Consider the following 26,926-nt stretch of genomic DNA (forward strand, 5'->3'; position numbering starts at 1 on the left):
GGGTAAATACAAGATAAATTTCAAAAAGTAAAGCAGCCCGTCCCCCTCCCCCGCCCAGATAACAACAGAGTCCAGGCATCTGAAAAAAAATTCTGACCTCCTATAATCCGTGCTGGGATCTAAAAGAAGTCTCTGCTGCTGGGACTATAAATTAGTGCATTCTTTCCAGGATGCGGTTTGGCAAGATGAATTTAAATCCTTAAGAACGGCCATAAGCTTTCTGAATTAGTAATTCCTTTCTAGCATCTAACTTAAGGAAATAAACTGGCAAGAAGGATTTATACACAAGGTTCATAGAAGTGTTGTTTATGATAATGAAAAAGTTAGACTACAAAAGATTAGAAAGATGTGTGCCAGAATGCCAATCGTGATAACTTCTACATTTACAGACAACTTATTTTCTTTAGGTTTCTGTAATTTTACATTTTCCCCAATAGGCATTTAGAACTTCTCCGGTCAGAAAGAAACAAGACGTCTTTTAAAAAGCATGAACATGAAGAGAAAGAAAAAAAGAAGACAGAGAATTGCCTTATTAATCTTACATGATGGGACCTAAGCAGGGCCTTAGGGAGCCTCACCTGATTCAAACAGAAACTGGAAAATCATTTACCAAAATTAGAGATCTTCCCTCCCCCCCTCGCTACACCCCACATATTGAGTAATTGTCTCAAACCTTGACTTAGCTGTTACAGCTCAGGATAAAATCCTGCATATTTCTCACCTTTCCCCTCTTCCAACTACACTGTGTCATTCCCCTTCGGAAGCTACCAACATCTGATCCGTAAATAATTTGATATTCACCAGACACGGTTGTAATTTTCCAGCCTGTGGGTTTCCACAGGCCATGTGGATTCCACCAAAAACTCACATTTACTTGGGGCAGGACCAGGGGATGTTGCCAAAGAGCTAACAAAAGCTCCAAGGTCTTTGGGCAGAGCCCTGGCAACGGAAGGCTGCCGGTGAGTAACTGGGAGAAGTGTGCGCAACCTCTGCCCTCCCCATCCCCACCCACTTTGTGAAGTCGGCTCATAACAGACACGTGCAGCCTTCCATTTTGAATATTTTAATTAGAAAGGTACAAAACATCATGGTTCTTTATACAAGTTCTGCCTGAAAATAATTTAACAAAATGCAAAGCGGTGTTAATTCATGTCTTTAGCGATCTTCCCGTTTCTCCTTACCTTTTTGTGATTCAAACCAGAAACCGTTTTTCATTTAAATCCCAAGAAAAACTGTGTAGGTATATAAACAGCCCTAGATAGTAAAAGACAAGGCAGAGGGGCCAGTGTTAAGCTAGTTTTGTGCTTGAATACTTCAAAGTGGCTGTTTCCAAAACTCTTATCTTGGTCAGCCTGGAAGAAAAGGTGCTTTGGAAATGAGAACTGAATCTCCAAGGTAAACTGAGGCATACGCGTGTAGAGGAGTGTGTGGGTGGGTGGGCCTGAAGCATGGTTCAGAGCAGGCGTGTCTCCAGTGCCAGTGACATCTTGGGATCATAAAGCAGATCCGTCTGTCCTTTGAGGACAGCTCATTTCCTCAGGCCAGGAACGGCGAACTAGCCTTCCGTGTGCAACAGAGGCCCATTTCAGCAGTGCCATCCTGATGACACTCACTTAGGCAGGAGGTTGACCCTGTCGGACCGCTTGTCATTCTGCTAACAACCAGGCCGGATTAGGCTGTCCTGGGCGGGCAAGCGTCCTCTTTACCCCCTCAGTGCACCTTGTTCGTTCTCCCCAAAGCCGCTCACTCTGACGGGCACCCTGTCCCTTCATCACAGGAAATACAAGTAGCTGGGTCTCCTGCTAGCCCTCCAAACAAACTCTGTGGTTGTTGGCAGTGGGAGCCAATACCAACAACAGGTCCTCTGTCACCCGTGTCCTTTTCAAGAAGTGGGGGAGGGCTGTCAAGGAGGAGGAGTGGCAAGTGTCCAGGCTGTTGGGTCAGGGCCAGAGAGAAAGAAACTGTTGTTATAATCCTTACTTCCCCCACTGTTGCGGAGGGGACTGTGAGCGAAAGAGCACTCTGGCTTCAGCCTGCTGTTCCAGGGGCACAGACAGGGCAAAAGGCAGGGCACAAAGCCAGCCACAGCAGGGCAGGGATAAAGGGCTGCTCAGCCCAGCTGATGACAGACCAGTGTCTGTTAGCCTGAGGGCAGGTGGATGGTCCCGGTGTCCTGGAGTCGTCCACTGGACACGTGTGCGTGCATGTGCTCTCCAGCGCTCCCTTTCTCTCGCTCCCATTCTCCCCCTCAAGGACCTCTCAGTTCTGGAAACCAAAGTTCTGAATGGGAAATTTAGATGCTCAGGAGTGGAAAGTGCTACTGATTTGCATATCTCTCACAAGAGAGGCCTGAAAAGAGTAAAAAGTGGTTTACAATAGTGGGAAGAAATGCATAGCATGTTTCTCAGTTCAAGAGAGGAAAAGTCTTTGCTTGACCAGAGATGGGACTCTTTCCAAGAGTTCTGAACTGACTGCAGTTTTCTCCTGAAATTCAAGTCTAAGGAAAAAAAAAAAAAAAAAAAAAGCAAATTATAGCCTTCAGGAACCTCTGGATGTTTCCACAAACTAGTCCCTGAAGATTTTGGAGGTGCTTAGAAGACATGGAATTTGTGTAGAGAAAACTTACAACGGATTGTCCTTTGTCTCTGATAGGAAAAGGACACACACGGGCACGTGTCCATGAGGAGCTCTTTGCAAAAATTTCTTAAGATGGCCGTTCCCAGAAGACAAGGCTGAGGTAGCCAGGGTCCTGCTTAGTTCTCAGAAATGGTCTTATGATAAGTGCTCCTTATACAGTTCTCCCTGGGGCATTATGGTGACAGGGATCGTGGTCACCACCTGATTCTGAAACACAAATCTTTTGATTCTTTCAAACACCCAGAGGAAGATAAGCAGGATACTGACATACTGGATCCAGGCAAACTTTATCATTTCCCAGAATCCTGGTAGATAAGTACAGCCAGTTAAGGAGTCACAGATGATATTTTCTAAGTGGAAGTTAAGCCAAAGGTTTAGTTTAGACAGGAAATGGCAAAAATGTTTCAAATGCCCTTATGATAAAAGGGACGATAGAAGATTATTAATACATACATATGGATGATTCTGGTCTGAAGAATCGTCCAGAGATATGAAGAGGAAATGAGGTTGTTTTTTTTGTTTGTTTGTTTTTTGTCCCTGCACGAACAGCAGACGGAGTCATTTAAGCAATTTCCAATCGGAGGCTTCCCATATCTGTCCCTTCTTGGGACAAGGGAGGCACTTTCCTGTTTTTGAAACTGAGCTACTATGGCTCTTTAACAGAAAGGATATGAAATGACTTCCACTGGGTACCGGATGATGGCGTTAATCACAAATGGAGCCTCGGCGGCCCTTCCCACCAGCCAGATGGGGTCGGAGTCCATCAGGACGGTGGTTACTGCAACACAAGCAGGAGTTAAATCAATCCATGAATGCTCTCTCAATAAAATAACAAGGACTATCAAAGTATTCTTTGACCCCTCATGCGAATTCTGCACATCAGAACTTTTCCCAAAAAAATGACTCCGAAGGAAAGAGAATTGACTGTGCAAAGCTGCTCACAAATTATTTGTTGAAACACTTGTCAAAATATTTATGTTACAAACTTGGAACCGTCTGTGTGTTCTTCCACTGTTGAATGGCTAAGCAAAGGAATACTATGCTACCACTAAAAATAATACCAATTAAAGCTTTGTAGTAGCGCGGGGAAGTACAAAAAAAAAAGTTGGATCCTAAAATGTTTTATAAACTATGATAAGAGCTGTATAAAAAAAATCTGCATATGGACAAAGACTGGAAGGAATAAAGAAAGAAAAGTTGTAGATGAGTGTTTTTGTTTTAACATTCCTCTGGTTTGGGAATAATGCCACCAGTGTATTACAAAAATTCAGGAAGAAGTACTGGGATTGTGGTCCTCACAACTTGATAAATGTGTGTGGGTGGTATCTACGATGTCCGGCTGCCACGTAATGCTTCAGATGCCTTTAGAGGAAACCTCAGACGGCCAACCAGACCAATGTGCTGAGTCAAGCACACACACTGGCCCGAGAGCCTTTCCTCTCTGAGGGATGGACACGCTCAGCGTTCCAGCCAGAACGCCAGGCCCCCTGCTCTACGTCGGCTGCTTATTTGGGGGTAAGTCAGTCACATTCCCTACTTCTAGCTGAAAGCCAGGGTTAGCAATTTGTCTTTGGCTCCTTTTACACGTGTGGTGGGGGAGCAACTCAATTAGGCGTTTACAGAAAAAAAGAAATCCATCAAGCTAGTGATCAATAAACATGGGACATAAATGAGCACTCACCTGCTGGACGTTAAGAGTAGTGATGGCAGGGGCGGGGTGCGGGGTCTTTAGATCAGGAGGAAAAGGACAGACCCTAGGTAGCCTGTTCCCCTCCCATCACTGAGTAGTCACTGGCTTGGACATTTTTATCTTGACAAGAGCTCCAGTTGTGGTTTTGTCCAATGTTCCCACTGACCTGGAAGGTCCTGGAGAAGCAGCTGAGTGCATTGTACCCATGACTCACCATTCCTGTCCCGGTAAGCGGCAACAATGTGGGTGAGGTCATAGTCACGGGCAAAAGGGCTGGTCCCGTTGATTACAGACACCTGGGATGTGGCAGGAGGGTGTGGAGTGAGCCCCCAGCCACTTTTCCACTCATCCTTCTCTCCTCCCACCCACCCACAGCTGAGACTGGCCTCTCGTGCATGGTGGCCTGCTCAGGCATCAGTAACCCTTTCTTCAAGAATGGATGACCTCCCGTGCAACAATTTTTTCTAATGTTTATTTTTGAGAGAGAGAGAGAGTGGGAGGAGCAGAGAGAGAGAGGAGACACAGAATCTGAAGCAGGCTCCAGGCTCTGAGCTGTTAGGACAGAGGCCAATGCGGGGCTCGAACTCATGAACTGCGAGATCATGACCTGAGCCGAAGTCGGCCGCTTAACCGACTGAGCCACCCCAATAATTTAAATCATCTATGTTCAGTCTTCCCTTTTGCAGGGATAGAAACAGGGGTCAATATCCACCTTTCACAGCTTTTACAGCTAGTTATAAAATACCCCTCTCTATTCCAAGGGGAGCAGTAATTCCTTACATTTTTTAAGGAGACCATATTTTCAACCCCTTTGTCTTTTTCTTGCTCTTCCTTGAATGCTCTGTAATTTATCTCTTTTAAGTGTAGAAATGGAAATAGGATAAAGTACAAATAATAAGCATCTAATCCTTTGAAGAAGGAAACATCTCCTGCCTTCTAATATCACATTCTTGTTGACATATGCTACTATATAAACCTTCATATAAAATGTTTATATCTTGGGGTGCCTGGGTGGCTCAGTCGGTTGAGTGTCAGACTCAGCTGCAGTCTTCAGCACCGTGTTGGGCTCTGTGCTGAGCCGACGTTGCTGAGCGTGCTTGGGATTCTCTCCCTCTCTCTCTCTGCCCCTCCCCTGCTCATGCATGCCTGCTCTCTCTCTCTCTCTCTCTCTCTCTCAAAATAAATAAGCTTAAAAAAAAAAAAGGTTTATATCTTATAGTCCCCCTCCTTTTGTTTTTTTTAACTTATATTGATTATGGCTAAAGTGACCATAAATACATTTATCTGGAACAGTCCTGGTTTTTGCCTGTAATAACTGATAACACTGAATTTCATTTTCAAAAGTAGAGCAGCCCAACTTATGTGGGCCCCCCATGTGGTAAAAGATAGGTTAGTCATGAGCGATCATATGCATGAGTTCCAGCCCCGGAGAGACAGTTCATGGTTCTGTTATTTACAAGCGGCAGGATTTGGGGAAAATTCGTTAGTCTCTATCCGCCCCAGTTTCCTCATGTGTGAAAGGAGAGTTCAGTCTTTCAACAAATCTGTCTGAGTGCTTTCAGTGTGCCAGGCCCTGTTTTAGGTACTGGAGTGACAGTATAGAAGATGTCAGTGCTTTTGCCACTGGGGAAAAACAGCTAGCAAAGAACTGAAAACAGATCTTTGATATTTCCAGTGGAAGTACAGAAAAGAAATCTAGGTGTGGAGTGGTGGGCAGGGAGGAGAATGCTGTTTAGAAAGGAGTGTCAGGGAAGGACTGTGCTCAGGGATATTCCAGCAGGGACCCGAATGCAGTAGCAGAGCAGGCTGTGTGGACACTTGGCAGAGGGAAAGGCCAAGTGCATAACCTGGGGGTGGGTGGGGTGGGGGGGGCAGGAACTTCCTTTTGCAGGCTTGAGGAACAGCAAAAGGGCCCGTGTGGCTAGAAAGCAGCCAGGGGGACCGTGATAGGACAAGAGGCTGGAGAGCTGGGAAATGACAGGAGCAGGCGTCTCACGAGGCTGCTGTCATGATTCAATGAGATGATATATTTAAACCTCTTAACGCAGGGCTGGCATATGTTATGTGCTTAATAAACGGTGGTTAGTACGATTCCCCCAGTGTTTTACACGAACTGCAAAACACCGCTTGGAATGTGCCGTGTGTGTGCACACGGACACCCAAAAACAACATGCAGTTTAGTTCTTAAAGACAGATTTCCCCCCCTCTTTTTAGATACAAATACAGGTGTATCTGTCTCTATGTTTTGAAAGAATTCATGGCAAGAATTCCTCAGAAATCCTCTTCCGTGCCACCCACAGAAAAATGCTATTTCCAACTTTCATGTCCTCCCTCTTCAAAGAACTTGGGAAACGGTAACAGAGAGAAACAAAAGAGGCGGACAGTAAAAAGCACCCTTACGTTGTACCGAACGTCAAGGCCACCGCAGCTTAGGGGATGCTTCTGCTGCAGCCTCAGGTCTCCGTTCACATAGAGCTGGGACCCTGGCACAGCAAAGGAGGACTGGAGAAACGCCATGCTCTGCATCACGAATGTCGACATCCTCTGAAATCATCACAAGGAGAGACGATAGCCATTTCAGTCACATCGGAAGGCTCTGCGTTCCCAGCATCCCTGTCTGTGGTTGCTGCCTACTAGTCCCTTAAACACCAGGGTTAGCCAAGCAGGAAGCACAGAAAACCCTCTGAGCGTCTTAGCATCTCACCTACATTAATAGGACCCCGATGAGAAGCATTCGATTTGCCTCAATTAAACCCCAAACTACACCTCATAATAGAGCCTTCTGCAGCGTGAGTTTCCCTAGAGCTCAGGGAGAGGGCTCCATTCTATTAAAAGACAAAAGGGAGGGGACGGGCTGCCGCGAGGAATGGACTCACGTGCAATCGGTAGGAGAAAGTCAAGATGAGCTGCACACCAAGAACATGCTCCGTGGACTGCAGAGGAAGCTCCAGTTTAAAATGTAACATGTCCATTTTCCCATCCTGGTTCTTGTCTTCTTCTCGAGTCTAGGAAACCCAAAGAGGGCCAGTGACCCTGGTCCTTAATGAGTCTGGGAAGAAGCCACTGTTGTACACGTGACCCATTCCTTTGCTATTCACAGGATTTATCTCCCCCACCAAAAGAAACAAAGGAATAAATGGGTATAAATGGATCAATATCAGGGAAAGAGACGCCATGTGCGTGGCCTCTGAGCTTTCGTACTAGTGCTTCTCAAACTGAAGAGGAACTTGAAGTGGCAAGATCAACAGCACCGGGATGGCATTTTTCTTTTTTCATTGTCTCCTTTGATCTTTTTGGTTTGTTGTGCTGCTGGCGTGTTCTTTTTTCTTTGGAAACACATCCTGAGTTTACATGGAATATTTAAATAGCACATTAGAATTGCCTTCTGCTTCTCTAGAAGTCAGCCTTTTATTTTTATTTTATTTAAAAAAAAATTTTTTTAATGTTTATTTGTTTTTGAGACAGAGAGAGACAGAGCATGAGCAGGGAAGGGGCAGAGAGAGAGGGAGACACAGAATGTGAAGCAGGCTCCAGGCTCCGAGCTGTCAGCACAGAGCCCGATGCGAGGTTCGAACTCACAAACTGTGAGATCATGACCTGAGCCGAAGTCGGGCGCTTAACTGACTGAGCCACCCAGGCGCCCCTAGAAGTCAGCTTTTTAAAATAGAAAAAAGGGGAGCTGGGTGGCTCAGTCGGTTGAGCATCCGACTTTGGCTCAGGTCATGATCTCACAGTTTGTGAGATCGAGCCTCGCATCGGGCTCTGTGCTGTCAGTGCAGAGCCTGCTTCCGATCCTCTGTCTCCCTCTCTCTCTGCCCCTCCCCTGCTTGTAGTCTTGCACTCTCTCTCAAAAGTAAATAAACATTAAAAAAAATGTTTTAAATAGAAAAGAAATGAATCTTCCTCATTACACATTCCCCCAAACAGACTCAGAAGAAAACCACCGAGCTCTACGTATACTTTGTTTAACCACGAGCGTCTTTGTTTTAGACTGTCGATAATGGACCTCATTCTCATCACTGATGTCGGGGCTTGGGAGCTGAGTGCCTCTTTTAGTACCAATCAACACAATGAAAAAGGAAGCTATGTAAAATCAGTGAGGCATTAAAACTACACAGATGATTTATAAATTATGCACATGAAAGTAGGGAAAACAGAGACCTAAGGAAGGAAAAAGGCAAATGACGGCTCATAAAAAACACCAGAATCCGGCCTCACCTCCCATAGTCCCACCCCATAGGGACCCTAAAATGAGTAACCGGGAAGATGGTCACTGAAATAAGATCACTGTGACACGATTCCTTGGCACAGCTCTGGATCCTGTTGCTACAAGTGACCCTTTTCCCCTGTACGTCCTCAGAAAGATTCTACTATGGTATATCAACATTCTCATCTTCATGCTCTGTGAACAGATTCATTTTGCTTTCCGCCATTACTACCATGCAAGGAAGAGATTCTTTGTTCTTTTTCGGGCTACTACGGTTGTTTGAGATGAAGCCAGCTCAGTTTTCAGGACCTTTCAATCATGTCTTTCCTTCTAGACAATAATGTCCTTATCCTAGGCCTTGTGACAGAGAAGCCTGCCCTCTCTCTCCTCTGTCGGATTCTGTTTTCTCTGTCCTGTTCCATCAGCTTCACAGGTGTAGGGGAGAGATATCTGTTACAAGGCTGGCGATCAAGTCGCTGAGGCAATGAGGTATTAGCAATTTTGAGTAGGATGGGGAACAGGCTGCCTTGTCTTCCCGTGAATTTTCTTCGGTTGGGAAGACTGGCGAGACAAAGTCGCGTTAACTCTATGTAGCGGACCCCTGCCTTCTGGATCTTAGGAGTGGAGAGGAAGACAAAGATCAAACGTCTCCACTTGCAGGACAGGAGAGTGGCTGGAATGAGTTGCCAGAAGAATCCAGACCCCAACACAGTGTGGGAGGGACAGAAATGCATTTTTTATTTGATCTTTACAATAAAGCCTGAGGGAAGCAGAGCGAGTATTATCCCCACTGTATGGACGAGAAAATTGAGGTTCAGGGAGATGGAGGGGTTTGTCATGTGTGGCTAGTAGTGGTAAAGACTGGATTTGAAACCTCATCTTTGACTTAGAATCTCGTCCTCTTTCTAGGACTAAAACGCCCAGACTTAAAAAACCAAACCCTCAAGGGGAAAATGTTGGGTAGGACAAATCTTTTTGCAAAAAGCCAGCATCAAAGTTTGTAAGTCTGTGTTCTGTCTGTGCACACACTTCTGCTTCAAGTTCACACAGGACAGGGATCTGACACCGGGGAATAATTTAGTGTCTGCCTGTTAAATTCACACGTTACGTTGTCAAGTATTTTTTTAGGGGCCTACTAGGTGCCAGGCACTGTCGGGTGCTGGGAATATAATGGCAACCAAAACAGATGAACTCTTTACCCTAATGGCGCTTTTGTCCCCGGCCAGGGAGGCAGAAAATAAATCAATAAACAAATAAATGTGGTAAGTGCCACAAAGAGAGATAAAATAGGCTGAAATGAAAGAAAGACAGGGTAGGATTTCACAGCCATTTTTTACAGGAAATTTTCAGGAATATCTGACTGTGGGAGGCTAGAATGAAGTGAGGTGATGAGGCACAGAAATATCTGGGGTAAGAGTGATCCCTGCTGACAAAGTTCACCCGCTCCGCGCTCTGCGCTGTGTGCAAAGTGGGTCAGTGCTTAAGGGAGCGACGAGGCCAGTGCCGCCGAGTGGGTGAGGAGGGAGGTGGAGGCTGAGGCCAAGGCAGCAGGGGGGTGAACGAATGATGTATGCACTGCATCTCCCACAAGTGCCCGCCGCCAGGTCCGGCTGTCACCCCCACAGGGTGGGCAGGGTGGGCTGCATTTCTGTGCCAGCACTTGGACCACTGATGACATCCACCCTTTCATTCCGCTGAGTTCAAATCAAGCTTAACACATGTGCAACAGGTCTAAAGGCAGGCATTCAGAGAGCTAATACTTCTTTAACACAAGTTCAAGGTTAGTATCTAAAACCCGATTGGTGTGTTTGGCTGAGAGAATTCATAAATTATACCAGTACCTTATTTTTATAAGGCATATGTGCAATTTGAAGCTATTTGTATATCCATTGATTGTCCCATCTGATTCCTCTGCATACCTCAGCTATAGTAATAATTAGCAATAATTAAAAAGAGCTCTTTACAGTATTACATTGAGGCTAAGAAAGGGTAGGGGACCCAGTGACAGAACTGGGGCTAGGACTTAGATTTACAGGCTCTATTTAGTGCTCCTTCTACAATAGCCCACAAGAACCTTAATTTCAGGGGTGCCTGGGTGGCTCGGTCCGTTAAGTGTCTGACTTCGACTCAGGTCATGATCTCACAGTTTGTGGGTTTGAGCCCCACATCAGGCTTTGCACTGATGGTGTGGAGCCTGCTTTGGATTCTGTGACTCCCTCTCTCTCTGCCCCTCCCCCACTCTCTCTCTGTCTCTCAAAAAAATAAATAAACATTATAAACTTTTTTTAAAAAAGAACCCTAATTTTAAAGATTTCTGGTGGTTAAAGCAGGATAATCCTTTAGGATATATGTGAAATCAATACAAATATACTAGATGAGATAAATGCAGGCATTGGTAGGTTTGGTCAATTCTCATCAGTGTGCCTAGATCCATCTGGGGCCAATGAGGAAGACAGAAACAAAAGTAAACAATAACTTTAACAGAGGGAGTGTAGTACAGGGAATAATTAGTAACAAAGGTATTAGAGGATCAGAAAGGCAGGAGGGGAGTACCAAGTTAGGGTGACGGCAGGAAGCAGCACCACACCTAGGTCTGCAGAAGGAAGGGAAGAGGCTGGCATTACCTCAAGGAGTTGGGACCCAGACCTCAGGAGCCTGGAAGAAAGAACCCACCAGAGGGAATCAATAAGGCTGGAGGAGACTTCTTCCTTCGGTTTGCTTAACCCGGGCAATGGTTCTTCCCTCTGGTTGTAGTTTCAAGTTTTCTCCCACTCCCAGAAGTAAGCTCATCATACCTCCTACAGGCCGAGCCTCACAGAGAGCCAGTGGGCAAAGGAGGATGTGGTTTTCAGCAACTCAGAGAGCAGGACAAAGCGGGGTGGAGGAGGATGGGTGTGGAGCGGAACAAGACCCACTGACATGCACACCACCTGACTGTGAGAGTTGCTGTAAATTTAATCACCGCCATTACTTCCAGAGGGCTCCAACTTGTAACATTTTCCCCATTGGAGATTCTATGGTATTTAGTATTTGATGGCTTGTTGGAATTTTGTTAGGCCCCTGTTTGCTTTCATACCTTTTAATTCTTTCATATCATATTCTTTCATCAAAGGTTAATTTATTAATTTTTTTCAAAGGATTTTATGTTTAAGTAATCTCTATACCCAATGTGGAGCTCAAACTCACAATCAAGAGTTGCATGGCGTACCAACTGAGCGAGCCAGGCGCCCCAAGTTTAATTTCTTAGTGTATACCAGTGTCCATCGTGCTGTATTACTTGTCATCATTAGGTGTTTCATTTTTTTCTTTTAATGTTGAAAATACTCTTTGGCACAGTCTTTCGGTCTCCAGCAAAGTAGGGACCAATACTTTATGGACCCTAGACTCATCAAATCCTTGCTACCTGCATTTCAATGAACCTAAGATACCAACAATTATAAAATGCACCGTTACTTTATATCCTAGCACCTATTATATGGGCACCTGGATGGCTTGGTCAGTTGAGTGTCTGACTCTTGATTTCCGCTCAGGTCATGATCCCAGGATCGTGGAATTGAGGCCGAAGTCAGGCTTGGTGCTGAGTGTGAAGCCTGCTTAAGATTCTCTCTCTCTCTCTGCCCCTCTTCCCTGCTCACCCACTCTCTCTCAAATAAAACTATGTATATATATATATATATATATATATATATATATACACACACACACACACTTATTTATATATATGTACATACATATATATGTATATTATTATATGTATATATACTATACATGTATATACATATACATATATATACATAATAAATTGATCTAGGGATTCCTAAAACTTCTACATGTTGATACTCTTGCATCACTTTGTGACTCAATGTTAGCCATGCTTTTCTATGTAATTTTGTCTTTTGGTAAAATATTTTTAAAAAATTTTTTAACATTTATTCATTTTTGAGAGACAGAGAGAGAGACAGAGTGTGAGTGGGGAGGGGAGAGAGAGAGGGAGACACAGAATCCGAAGCAGGCTTCAGACTCTGAGATGTCAGCACAGAGCCTGATGCGGGGTTCCAACTCACCGACCGCAAGATCATGACCTGAGCCAAAGTCAGACGCTTAACCGACTGAGCCATCCAGGCGCCCCAATAAAATTTTTTTTCTGATAAAATAGTTTTTAAAAATTAACTAAAATCCATTGGTCTGGGCTCTTAAGCAGGCTTTAAAATTATGGGGTGCTTTGGTGGTTCAGTTAGTTGAACATCCAACTCTTGGTCTCAGCTCAGGTCATGATCCCAGCCCCGCGTTGGGCTCTATGCTCAGCATGGAGCCTGCTTAAAATTAGCCTCTCTCTCTCCCTCTGCCCCTCTTCCCAGCTCACACGCGTTCTCTCTCCTCTCTCTCTCTCTCTCTCTCCCTCCCTCCCTCAAATACAAATTTTAAAAGTTATGTAGAGCTAGCCTATTTTTAAGTGCCTCTTGAACCTTCCAAATGGCCAACATTTGGTTCTCAGGGTTAAGATAATGTTTAATTATTGTTGCTGGGGTTTTCTTTCAAGATGCCGTTGTCCCTTCTGGAAGTTTTGACCCTGGCACATCTGATGTTTGCACATGGGTAGGCAATGAGGACTATGCCAAGCCTGTCTCCCGGCAGCAGCTATTGTAAGATACCTTAGAGAGGACAGATTTTGATTTGAGAGATGTGAAAACAAAATGGGTATCTCAGACGCATGATGCTCCCCACTCACCTTCCTGAATCCCTTTATAGCCTTCAGCCCCCATATTCTATGGGTCCACACATGCCTTAAAGAGCTAAGTCACCTTCACCTTATTGAAGAGAGAGGTCACCCTGTGCTTTTTTTTTTTCCTTCTGTCATTAGCAACAATAGCAACAACAAGAAACTCAGACTTTGAAAGCATTTAAAGCATAGGGACTTTAGAGACGCCGTGCAAGGTGATCTGACCAAAAGGAGAAGCAAGGCCGTTTCTGACTGCTGAGGCATTTTCCCAAATTAGCAACCACAAAGCCACTCCCCAGCATTTGGTCAAACCTTGACCTAAAACCACTGCTTCCCTGGTGTGTTACCATAAGATCACCCACCTGGTTTAAAACAAAACTGAGACTTACTTCACATATGATAAAATATACAGTTCAGTAGATTTTAGGATATTCAAAAGTTGTGCAACTATGACCACTATCTAAGTTCCAATTTCAAAATATTTTCTTCATCCAGAAAAGGAACCCCAAGCACATGAGTCACTACCCATCTCTCCCCTCCCCCAATTCCCCAAGCCTGTGGAATCCTAATTTCTGTCTCTACAGATTTGTCTATTCTGAACATTTAATATAAATGGAATCATACGCTGTGCTGTTTTGTGGTTGGATTCTTTCACTTAGCATGTTTTGAAGGTTCATCCACGCTGAACCTTCCTTTCTGTGGTTGAATAATGTTCCATTGAATGGCTATAACACATTTCAATTATCCATTCATTTGTTGATGGACATTTGGGTTGGGTTTTTTGCTATTAGAAATAAAGCCTCTATGAACATTTGTGCATGAGTTTTTGTGTAGCTGTAGGTCTTCAATTCTCTTGGGTACACATATACCTAGGCATGGAGGTACTAGAAAATACGGTAATTCTAGTTTAACTTTTTGAGGAACTGCAAACTATTTTCCAAAGCGGCTGTGTCACTTTATATACTTAGCAGCTGTTATTGTTTTTGGTTTGTTTTTGCCTTACTTGGGCACTTTCTAAATTTTTTCCTTTAAAAATTGTTGTCGTTATAGTCTAAAAATCTGGAATATGTATTACACTCTTATCGTACAAAATTTAAAAGGTAAAAGGGTATACAGCAAAAGAACATATAGTGAAAAAGTTTCTCTCCCATCCTAACCTTAGCTACTTAATTCCTTCCCCAGAGCAATCAGTGTTGTGTCTTTTGAATCCTTCCAGAGAAAGAACATGCATGTATGTATATGTGTATACAACCACACACACATATGTTGCTATTTTTTCTATTATTTTTATATGAATGGAAGCTTACAATATATAATTTTTGGTTTTTGTACTTACCAATTTCTTTTGGAGGTAATTCAATATACAGAGATCCACTTCATTAAAAAAATAGCTAGGGGTGCCTGGGTGGCTCAGTTCGTTGAGCGTCTGACTCTTGATGTCAACTCAGGTCATGATCTCACAGTTTGTGGGCTCGAGCCCCGTGTCAAACCTGCTTTAGAGTGTAGCCTGCTTGGGATTCTTTCTTCCTCTTTCTCTGTCCCTCCCCAACTTGTGTGTGTGCATGCATGCACTCTCTCTCTCTCTAATAATAATAATAATAATAATAATAATAATAATAAACAACTTAGGGGAGTAGGGGCGCCTGGGTGGCTCAGTTGGTTGAGCATCCGACTTTGGCTCAGGTCATGATCTCACGGTTTATGAGTTCGAGCCCTGCGTTGGGCTCTGTGCTGATAGCTCAGAGCCTGGAGCTTGCCTCAGATTCTGTATCTTCCCCTGTCTCTGTCCCTCCCCCCACTCACACTCTGTCTCTCTCTCTCTCAAAAATAAACAAATATTTAAAAAAATTTTTTTAAAATAATAACTTAAAAAAATAGCTATGCCGGGCACCTGGGCTCGGTTAGTTAAGCCTAGGACTCTTGATTTTGGCTCAGGTCAAGATCTCATGATTCTTGAGATTGAGCCCAGGATGGAGCTTGCTTGGGATTCTCTCTCTGCCCTTCCCCCACTTGCACAGGAACTCTCTCTCAAACTAAATAAACTTAAAAAAAAAAAAAAAAAAAAGCTATGCAACATTCCACTGGGCAGATGTACCACAATTTCTTTGCTGAGTCTTCTATTACTACATGGGTTGTTTACCTAATTACAAACAAGGCTGCAATAAGCAACTTTTTACATAACTCGTTTCACATGTGTGCACAAACCTAGGGTACCTCACTGGAAATGGAAGCAGGCCTGAAGCAGGCCTGTACATCTGTAATTTTGATAAATAAGGACATGTATTCCTTCAAAGAGGTTGTTCCAATCTACACTCCCATCAGTGGCATACGAAAGTGCTCACACACTTCCCTACGTCTTGACCACGGTGTTGTCACACTTCAATTTTTGCCTATTTGATAGATTAAAAAATGGCATCTCAATATATTCTTTGCATTTCTCTAATCGTGCGTGTGATTTCATATATTTAAGAGTCAAATATGTTTCCTTTTCTCTGAACTGTTTACATTCTTTGTTTGTTTTTCTAGTGGGTGCTTGGTCTTTTAATTATAGATCTGTAGGCACTTTGTGTTAGGGAAAGGAGCTTTTTACAAGTGATACAAATAATAAAACTTTGTCCTAGTTGTCATTTGGGTTTTGACTGTGCTTATGGGTTTTACCATGCCCATAGTTTTAAAAAATTATTTTTATTTTTATAGAGTTGAATTTACCCCAAATTTTCTTTTATGGCTTCTAGATTTAATGTCACACTTCGAATAACCTTTCCTATTCCAAGATGTAAAAGCTTTCGCCCACCATTTGTTTCATTAATTATTTCATTAAAATTTTTTTTCATGTTTATTTTTGACAGAGAAAGACAGAATATGAGTGGAGGAGGGGCCAAGGGAGGGAGACACCGAATCTGAAGCAGGCTCCAGGCTCTGAGCTGTCAGCACAGAGCCTGACGCGGGGCTCCAACTCACGAACCGTGAGATCATGACCTGAGCCAAAGTTGGAGGCTTAACCGATTGAGCCACCCAGGTGCCCCTTATTTCACATTTTAAATTGAATTTTTATCTGTCTGGACTTTAATTCTGGTGTAGAGTCTGAGCCCTGGCTCCATTTTAACTTTTTCCATATGGCTTCCCAGTTGTCCCTACACCATTTTATTATGTAAGTCAGCTTTCGTCACTGATTTAAAATGCCACCTTTATGATATATGAGTCCTTTTCTATACTTTTTATACAAGTTCTTCAAACCACACTGCTTTACTTATTATGGCCTTAACGTATAGTTTATTATCTGATAGAGCTATTCTCCTTGTATTACCCTTCTCTTTGTGCTAGAGTTTCTGTCTATCCCTCCAAACTGTTACGTTTTCATTGAAAATGCATTGAAAGTATAGATTAACCAAGGGAGAAGAGATATCTTTATGATGTTGAATTTTCCTATCCAAGAGTATGACAGAAATCACCATTCTTTTGATCTCTTTTGTGTCATTCACCAGTCTTTTTATTTACATAGATCTTGTACATTTCTTGTTAAGCTTATTCCTAATGAGTTTATTTGTTGAGTTGCTGTTGAGATCTGTACTTGCACTATATCTTCTAGCTCATTGATTTATATCTTATGATTGGAAATTATTCTCAAACCAAGAGCTCAGCTAGAACGAAGCAAATCATTTACTGAGAAAGAACACAGATGACATAGTCATAGATTACTTATAGACACTGGCCTGGAATGGAGGGAAAAGAAAGACTAGGAAAAAGGAGCTTTGGCTTTGTGTTACATAGTGTAAAATTACCTGGTATTAAAAAGGATTAATAGTTCTGGGCACCATAAAAATAAGAGATTGTCTTGGTTTCGTGGATGAAAAATTGGCGAAGCAGGGGGAACATGAGCAGTGCTCTTGAGGGAGTAGTTTCCGGTTACAGAGATAAGAGCCTCGCTAACTAGCAGTCAGTCGGGGAAGCCAGTCAGTTGGTGGGTGAACAAATGAATAAAACCTAATGTTGTATCCTTGTTTTCATGATTATTTTTAAGTTTTCCTAATTAATTCTTAGACTCAAGTAACCAGGGAGTATGATAGAGAGGAATACACAAATGTGATGAAAAAAATCTTCTACCAAAAACTTAAAAGACAGGGAATACTAACCTAAAGTAAAACGAGCAAGTTAATTTTTTGTTTGGAATAAACAACGCCTTTGCTTCCACTTTTGGAAAGTAATCACATGCCTGTGGAACACGAGAAATACAGTGGGTATACAGTGAAAAGTAAGCACATCTTGACACAGCCTCTCATCCATAGTCACCCTTCTCCACAGGCATTATCATCTCCAGTAAGAATAAAAATGGGCAACATGTAATGATTCGTGAGGAGTTATTGAAGGAGATTTATCTCCTACTCCAGTTCTATGTTTTAAAGTCAATTTTTTAATCCCATCTGGCAATTTTTTTATGTTTTTATTATTTATTTTTGAGAGAGGGAGAATGCAATTTGGAAACAGATATGGGGAAGGGACAGAGATAGAGGCAGACAGAGAATCCAAAGCGGGCTCCATGCTGAGAGCAGAGAGCCCGATGTGGGGCTCGAACCCACCAACTGTGAGATCATGACCTGAGCCGATGTCTGACGCCTAACCGACTGAGCCTCCCAGATGCCTCTAAAATTAATTTAAAATACCTGATCATTTAAAGAATCAAAGGTGTTCAACAATGTTTGTTACAAAACGCAGCAGACTTCCAGCCCCATGGCAAATATTTTCATCTCATTTACTGATTATGCAGAAATGTATCTCCATGTCTTTAAATAACATTGGCACAGGCACTTCTGTATTTCTCAGTGTTGGGCATTCTCTATTGACTTGCCACAAGGAGAGATGAAAGGTTAGTTTTCTGCCCTCCACTCCTCAACTGAGTTTAACCCTCATTTTGGTTAGTCAATCTATATTCAGTGTTCCCATAATTATGACTAAGTAAATCCTTTACCTTTCTCCTTTTTCCTTACTTTTTATTTCACTGGATTTAGTAATTATTTCCTTGGTTAGTTTTATGTTTACTGATACAATTTCAACAAACAGCTTGTATTCCAATTCCTTACAATTTGATGTTTAAAGGTGCAAGATTTACTCAAAATCTTGTTCACTGCAGTATTCTAACCGTGAAAAAGTAAAAGCACATCAAACATTCACCAAGAGAGAATTGTTAAATCCATTACAGTTATTCCATATTGTGAAATACTATGCAGATTTTAAAAAGAATAAGGTTAATTAACAAGTATACATATGCCTACCATGTACCTTTGTCATTATATATACTTGTAATTCTTTAATATTTTACAATGAGCATGCATGTTTACCACCAGAAAAAAAATATAAAAATTTAAAGTAATCAGAAAAAAACAATCTGAATTCATATTTTGTTTGTTGTTATTCATATGTCCAATCAGATTAAAAAATTTTTTGTGGGTAAAGAGATTCAACTTTGGAAGAAGAAAAAATAGAATTTTTATACTTCTAAAGGAAAATGTTTTCAGAAAACGAGCAGAAAGGGGGTGAATGTAGAGGAAACACTCATCCTGAACCAAATACTAAATTACAGACAGTAAAATGTTTCCTTTTCATCCTGGACAGCTGCAAAATGGAGCAGCATCCACGCTTACAAATCCAGGGAGGCGGGACTGGGCCCCCAGCACATTCTGGGGAGGTCCCTTGACCAATGAGCGCCTCGGCTTCCACGTGTCAGGTCTGCATTAAAAATGCATGCCCTTGCCGGTCTCTGGGGCGATGCACAAATGCAGCGACACAGTGGGGTAATTAATAAGAACACCTTTCGGCCTTTGTGATTCATAAAGGAATTTTCGCGACCACTCATCCATCAGGCCAGGCCCACGGAAATGACGGGGACGAGACACAGGCTGTCCCCAGGCTTCGGGTCTCTGTGTAGGACACATGCTAACAGCAGTGGCTAACTTTCTTGGGGTTGCGGACTGCTTGAAGTCAAATGAGTCAACAGTGTCACTTCCCGGGAAATTAAACATATACACAGGCCAATGTGCCTGTGTACACAATTTTCGTGGGTTCACGACCTTTAAGACCCAAGCTGGGCTTCCCCAGGCCGGGCCGCTCACCCTCCCCCCGCCACCCTCTCCCAGTCCCGGTGGGCCTCTAGGCCTGAGGGAGAACCACTTACCGAAACCAGCGGGACGCGCAGGTGATCCCCCTGCAGTCGGTTGAAGGCGGGGAACGTGCTCCAGGCCAGGAACCCGTCGTGATCGGGTCCCAGCAGGGCCACGAGTAGCACCTGGTGCTGGAAGCGCACGGTCGGCTGCTCTTCGTAGCTGCTCCGCTTCAGCCAAAGCCCTGAGATAGAGAGGGCAATGGGGAGGTCACGAAGGCGGGCACCGGCACAGCGGGCCGCGGGGAACTGTGCGCTCAGGGGCCGCGGGCAAGCTCACCGTGGCTCCGGAAGGCCACCAGCAGCGGCGGGATGTACGTGAGCACGGCGGCCAGCAGCAGGAACAACGCGGCCTTGGAGCAGAGCCCCGCGCGGTAACCGCGCTCCACCGGATGAGAGAAAAGCTCGTAGAGCGCCATGAACTCCGCGCGGAGTCCAGCCCCTTGTGCTGGAGCCCTCGCGGTTCCAGAGGAAGGACCAAGTTTGGCTTCTCCTGGTTGCCATAGCCTTGGTCTCCACGGCAACGGACGGCGCAGCGAGAGGAACCAATAGCAAGGAACGCGGGGCCTTGGTAGGGGTGGGGCTAAGAGGGGGCGGTGCCCGCTGGTGGGCGTTAGACCTCCTTTCGGCCTTATGTTCCTTTTCCAAACGCTAAGTGGAAAAAGGGTATTTCCGAGCCCAGAATCGTCGCCATGCCCTGTGTTAATACTTGCGCAAAATAGGATTTTCCTAAAAGTTGACTTGAAGTAACTACCTGCTTATGTGTCAACTGTTAATCCCCAGTGTTGTGCATAGTTAAGTCCAATCAGTCACAGCACACTATACATTACAGGAAAACACAAATGTGGCTGTAGTTCTGGCGGTGGCCCCGCTAAGACCAAAGCCAGGTCCCTTTGTCTCCAAAATTTGTTGCTTTCACTATACTCCGTAACAGGACAGAGAAACGGGACACAAATCTCTGAGATCTTCGAGGGATAAAAGATAATTACTACATGGTTCTCGGCTATACTTCATTACCTTATACTGGGTACAAGCTTCGCCACCGGTTCTAAGGGAAGCTGGGGTCCTCCACAGAGATGACACTGGCTCATCACTTAATTGAATGCTTCCACCACTATCACCACCGCCCCCCACCCCCCGCCAGTATTTCCTGGCAGAAGGAGGCCCTGAAGGATCACATTGCAGTTCCAAAAGGTAGTGTGTTCAGAGAAAAATCGGTAGTTGATGCCTCTATTTTGAAGGCAACCTAGAAATGTCTTTTTTTTTAACATTTATTTATTTTTGAGACAGAGACAGACAGAGCATGAGCAGGGGAGGGTCAGAGAGAGAGGGAGACACAGAATCCGAAACAGGTTCCAGGCTCTGAGCTGTCAGCCCAGAGTCCGATGCGGGTCTCGAACTCACAGACCGTGAGATCATGACCTGAGCCGAAGTCGGATGCCCAACCGAATGAGCCACCCAGGCGCCCCCCCTAGAAATGCCTTTTAGATGAAGAGAATAGCTGAGATCCTAACAACACAGACACCTGAGAGGTAAAGACATGACAATTTGGAAAAACTATCCAGGGTCCTCCCCATAGTCTAAGATGACAATAACAGCCATAAGATTTTGACATATATGGTCTGGTACTACTCATCCTTGCTTTAAAACTTTTCTGAGCAATCCCTATCCAAATAACACCAGTATTCTTCACAGAGCTAGAACAAACAATCCTAAAATTTGTATGGAACCAGGAAAGACCTCAAACAGCCAAAGCAATCCTGAAAAAGAAAACCAAAGCTGGAGGCATCACAATTCCAGACTTCAAGCCATACTACAAAGCTGTAATCATCAAGACGGTATGGTACTGGCACAAGAACAGACACAATGGAACAGAACAGAGAACCCAGAAATGGACCCACAAACATATGGCCAGCTAATCTTTGACAAAGCAGGAAAGAATATCCAATGGAAAGAAGACAGTCTCTTCAGCAAATAGTGTTGGGAAAACTGGACTGCAACGTGCAGAAGAATGAACTTGGAGCAGTTTCTTACACCATACACAAAAATAAACTCAAAATGGATGAAAGACCTAAATGTAAGACAGGAAGCCATCAAAATCCTAGAGGAGAAAACAGGCAACAACTTCTTTGACCTCGGTTGCAGAAACTTCTTGACATGTTTCCAGAGGCAAGGAAAACAAAAGCAAAAATGAACTATTTGGACCTCATTAAGATAAAAAGCTTCTGCACAGAAAAGGAAACAATCAGTAAAACTAAAAGGCAACCGGCAAAATGGGAGAAGATATTTGCAAATGACATATCAGATAGTTAGTATCCAAAATCTATAAAGAACTTAATCAAACTCAGCACCCAAAAACACAAATAATCCAGTGAAGAAGTGGGCAAAAGACACAAATAGACACTTTTCCAAAGAAGACATCCAGACGGCCAACCGACACATGAAAAAATGCTCAACATCACTCATCATCAGGGAAATACGAATCAAAACCACAGTGAGATACCACCTCACCCCTGTCAGAATGGCTAACGTTAACAACTCAGGCAACCACAGATGTTGGCGAGGATGCAGACAAAGAGGATCTCTTTTGCACTGCTGGTGGGAATGCAAGCTGGTGCAGCCACTCTTGAATGTATATATGTATACAATGGAATATTACTTGGCGATCCAAAAGAATGAAATCTTGCCATTTATAACAATGTGGATGGAATTAGAGTGTATTATTCCAAGCGAAATAAGTCGAAATAAGCAGAGAAAGGTAAGTATCATATGATTTCACTAATATTTGGAATTTAAGATACAAAACAAATGGACATAAGGGAAGGGAAGCAAAAATAACATAAAAACAGAAAGGAAAACAAACCATAAGCGACTCTTAAATACAGAGAACAAACTGAGGGTTGCTGGTGGGGTGTTGGGTAGGAGGATAGGCTAAATGAGCAAGGGACATTAAGGAGGACACTTGGGGTGAGCACTAGGCGTTACATGTAAGTGATGAATCACTAAATTCTATTCCTGAAATAATTATTATGCTATATGTTAACTAATTTGGATTTAAAATTAAAAAAAAAAAACCTTTTCTGGGGTGGCAACACAGCTCTTAAATACAGCAATTGTACGGCTGAAATCTATATTATGATTCTGACATTATACTATATCTGTGATTTAAGTGAATGACTTTCATTTATTTAAATAACTATTAAAGCCATATGATTTCATTCACGTGTGGAACTTAAAAAACGAAACAAAAGAACAAAGGGGGAAAAAAAGAGACAACCCAAAAAACAGACTTTTAACTATATAAACAAACAGGTGGTTACCAGAGGGGAGGTGGGTGGGGGGATGGGTGAGATGGGTGAAGTACACTTACCTTCATGAGCACTGAGTAATGTATAGAATTGTTGAATCACTATATTGCATACCTGAAACTAATATAACACTGTATGTTAACATCACTGAAATAAATAAATAAATAACCATTAAAATAAGACTCCAGAATAGATGGTTCTAGTTGCCTCCTGAGGGTGGCTCTACACTGAGGAAGAGGTGTTTGCCTTCAAAGTTCCTTCTTTCAACAGAAGGAAACACAAACTGTAGCTAGTGTCAGCTTAGTCACAGCTGAAACACAGGGAGGTGACTGCTGAGAATTTAGGTGTATGAAGTACCTCCCCTGGGATGCCATGAGCTTTGCAAAAGTATTTAATAATAATGGATACAAGGGGCGCCTGGGTGGCTCAGTCGGTTAAGCAACCGACTTCAGCTCAGGTCATGATCTCACGGCTTGTGAGTTCCAGTCCCATCTTAGGCTCTGTGGTGAGAGCTCGGAGCCTGGAGCCTGCTTTGGATTCTGTGTCTCCCTCGCTCTCTGCCCCTCCCCTGCTCATGCTCTATCTCTCTAAAAAATAAACAAACATTAAAAAATTAAAAAAAAAATCATAATGGATACAAATATTTACTCTTTGATTCCATGATTTGAAGAAGCTAGTTTTTGTGGTTTAAGGAATGTGAGTTTTTAAAAATGCTCAAGGTCTGTGTATATTGTGCCATTTTCATATATTTGTAACTGAGACCGGAGTTCTCAGTTTCCATTTCCCTAATTGTCTCATGTTTCATACACTTTATCTTAAGGACAAAGAGAGTTGTTCTCTTAAAACTACACATTTTGACCATGTTCTAATCTTTTCTAGAAGCTCTCATTCAGGGTTATCTTGAAAAAGTTTCAAATGCCTAAATGCTTGCTTCAAGGCTTTCCAACATTCCTTTCACCAGTATTTATCTATACTGCTTCCCAATTCCCTCTTCCAACCCAGCCTTTGTTTCTATCTATTAAGCGAAGTTTACTCTTTGGAAAATGTACCCTTCTCTCTGAAACATAAGATTCACATTCTCTGTGAAGTCTTTCTTGATAAACCTCACTTGGTTTTGTGTTGGCCTCCATGGCATTAGCCATCTCTCAACATTCATGTTCACATATCTCTCCAATATTTGCCATTTATTCTGCATGTTTTATATGTCTGTTAGTATGTAATGGCACATTTTCCTTATCCTATTTTTTCTTTTGACTCACCTTTTCAAATTGTCATCCCCTCAATGAAGGCATTCAGTATTTTCAGAACATTCAGTAAGCTAAATATAATGGCCTGATAGGTAAAGAAGATGATGTATATCATCAAGGCAGATCAAAGAAGCTAATTAGAATAGTGAACCGGAAAAGGACATTATCAAGAAAGTAGGTAAACTAGAAGAGAGAAGTGCACATTAGTGAGACCATCAAGTTACATGCCTGTAAGTTGGTGAGTGATGGCATCTTTCCCTCAAGAAGTGAACACTAAGGTCTTCCAGGTGCAACATGGTATACGCAGGCCTTGGATTAGAACACAATGACCTGCTCTGTAAAAGGAAGCAGGGGTCTTCAGTCTAATTTCTTAATTTTTTTTTTTTAACGTTTATTCACTTTTTGAGAGACAGAGACAGAGTGTGAGCAGGGCAGGGGGCAGAGAGAGAGGGAGACACAGAATCCGAAGCAGGCTCCAGGCTCTGAGCTGTTAGCACAGAGCCCGACGTGGGGCTCGAAATCACGGACTGTGAGATCATGACCTGAGCCGAAGTCAGATGCTCAACTGACTGAGCCACCCAGGCGCCCTTCAGTCTAATTTCTAACCCCTCCACTGATTCCCTGATTATCAGATGGTGAACATCCACCTTCATTCCTCAGTGTTTAATTCTATTTGTAAAATAGGTATTTTCACTTTTTTTCACTTACCCTCTAGCTGATCTCATCCAGTTCAATAACTTTAAATACTTTTCTCTTGAATTTGAGAGACTCATTGATCTATTCACCTACTCCACAACTGCACTTGGATGTGTCTCTTGGGCATCTCAGACTCAATACAGCCAAAACCAAACCTTGATTCTCATGTGCCCCCCTCCCCCCCCCCAGAAGCTGGCTCCACCCTATTTTAGTAAATGGCAATTCCATCCTTGCAAAGTGCTTGACTTTGGCTTTCCCTCACACTTCATATCCAATCTATCATCAATTTTGTCAGCTGTACCTTCAAAATATATCTAGAATACAACTGCTTTCCACCACCTCCACAGACACCATCTTGGTTTAGGCCAACATCGTCTTCTACCTGGATTATCACCATAGCCTTATCTGTTCCCCTGGCTGCCATTCTCAACCTCTTACAGTCTACAAAGAAGCTAGCCTGATCACTTCAAAAGGAAAGCCATAACATGTCACACCTCTGCTAAAAAAACCTCCACTGACTTTTTTTTAAGTTAAAAAAATTTTTGTTTTTCATGTTCATTTGAGAGAGAGACAGAGAGAGAGCATGAGCGGGGGAGGGGCAGAGAGAGAGACACAGAATCCGAAGCAGGCGCCAGGCTCTGAGCTGTCAGCACAGAGCCCAACGCAGGGCTCAAACTCACGAACTGTGAGATAATGACAAGAGCCGAAGTCAGACACTTAACCGACTCAGTCACCCAGGCGCCCCCCCTCCGTTGGCTTCTCATTTCGTTCTAAATAAGATCCAAAATTCTTCACGAGGAATTCAAAGCTCAACACAGTTTTGTTATAGATCTCTTTGATCTCATTTTCTAACACACTCCCCCTTGTTTAGTCAGCTTCAGCCACAAGGGCTTCCTTCCTGTTGCTAGAATATGCCAACCACTTCACCTATTTAGCATTCTATTCTACCATCACTCTTGTCAGCAACCCTGCTTTATTTTCTAAACAGCACCTACCATTACCTGACACATTTATTTTTTGTCTTGTCCCATGAGAATGCAAACTCCATGGGAGCAAGAAGTGTTGTCTGTTCTGTTCACTGCTTTTCCCTAACACCTAGAACAGTGCTCCTGTTTGCAACAGTAATAATTTCTAGGTATGAAATTCAAAGGACTTTTCACTTCATTAGAAGAAAACAAGCAAACAAAAATCTATTTTGGTTGCTCATTCAATCTTAAAATAACCAAAATACTTGTAGAATGAAGCTAGATTCCACAGCACCCATCAGGAATTACAACTGCAGGAAATGCTGAATGACAATGTTCAAACATACAAGCCTTTCAGATGCATCAGAATCACAAGCACATGGCAAGGATCATGTGCCCAATTAAATGAATATTCTTATTAATATTCATCAGCTCATAAACAGATGTTGACCCCGAGCAGACTGTCCTGATGACTCTGCTAGGAAGAAAGGAGTGACATCACTGGAGAACCTCCAGGCATATGCTCAGGCAGGTGACACACACACACATACACACAGCCTAGGCTGTGATTGCTGAACTGCCATAGAAACCTGTCTTATGACCAACCCTCAGGGGAATTCTCCCAGCCTGACAATCACTTCTAACTCCTCTGCAGTTAACGTTCAGGGGTCTGTTTGTGATTAGTGCGATGTTACCCTCAAATGCATAATTGTGATACCTTTTCTTAAATGTTTACTCAAACATTTATTCATGAATAAAGGAAGGAAATGGAATTTCTTTAAATTCCATTTCTTGGTCCATGACAACCTAGTATGGCTGTCTCTAATATTGAACCCGCAGCTTGTCATCAGTACCTCTCCTCACCCAATCCCCTCAAACTAGTCACACTCCCTGTATGGAGCCCCCAACCTGTTACCAAACAATACTCCCAGACTGTCAATGCCCTAAACAGACTCCCCTCGCCGTCACCAACCACCAGAGACTCTTCTTCTGGCATTCACACCGCCAAAATCCCTCCCCGTGTCATCAATGAGACTTCCCTCATGAAAAGTCCTCTATAAGAGCCCTGTTCTATCGGCCAGACCCCCAAACTCCTCTTCCCGTTACGAACGGCCACCGAGACCCCACTCCTGTTACCAGCTCCCGACATCAATTCCTTCCCAGTCACCAAAACCCCTCAAACACGGTCCTGTAGCCACCGTCGTCATCCCACTTCCCCCGGTAGCCCCTCGCGGAGCCACCTCCTGCCCCGCCTCCTTGAGTGTGGCCCCGCTCGCAGGCTCGCCGTCCTGGCTAAGAGCG

The 26,926-nt window shown here is 43.3% G+C and overlaps 1 protein-coding gene across 3 annotated transcripts; it reads right to left on the reverse strand.

The window, feature by feature from the left end:
* Positions 1-1,047: 1,047 nt before the first annotated feature.
* TMEM231 (transmembrane protein 231) lies at positions 1,048-26,911 on the reverse strand. Of its 3 annotated transcripts, none has more exons than XM_053906683.1 (9): positions 24,672-26,911; positions 24,192-24,272; positions 22,779-22,836; positions 19,424-19,593; positions 7,204-7,332; positions 6,728-6,871; positions 4,542-4,623; positions 3,310-3,415; positions 1,048-2,953 (listed from the first exon to the last, which is right to left on the reverse strand). In XM_053906683.1, the coding sequence occupies exons 2-9, from the start codon at positions 24,213-24,215 to the stop codon at positions 2,773-2,775; spliced, it is 894 nt and encodes a 297-aa protein (XP_053762658.1). In that variant the 5' UTR covers positions 24,216-24,272; positions 24,672-26,911; the 3' UTR covers positions 1,048-2,772. The 3 variants fall into 3 exon arrangements, with proteins under 3 accessions (XP_053762658.1, XP_053762657.1, XP_053762656.1); XM_053906682.1 differs by having other exon boundaries at positions 24,192-24,298; XM_053906681.1 differs by lacking the exons at positions 22,779-22,836; positions 24,192-24,272; positions 24,672-26,911 and adding an exon at positions 19,689-20,663.
* Between the last annotated feature and the right edge of the window lie 15 nt (positions 26,912-26,926).

This window comes from Panthera pardus, unplaced genomic scaffold, assembly GCF_024362965.1.
Source record: "Panthera pardus isolate Hobbes unplaced genomic scaffold, ASM2436296v1 HiC_scaffold_19, whole genome shotgun sequence".
In the NCBI taxonomy this organism is placed as follows: domain Eukaryota; kingdom Metazoa; phylum Chordata; class Mammalia; order Carnivora; family Felidae; genus Panthera; species Panthera pardus.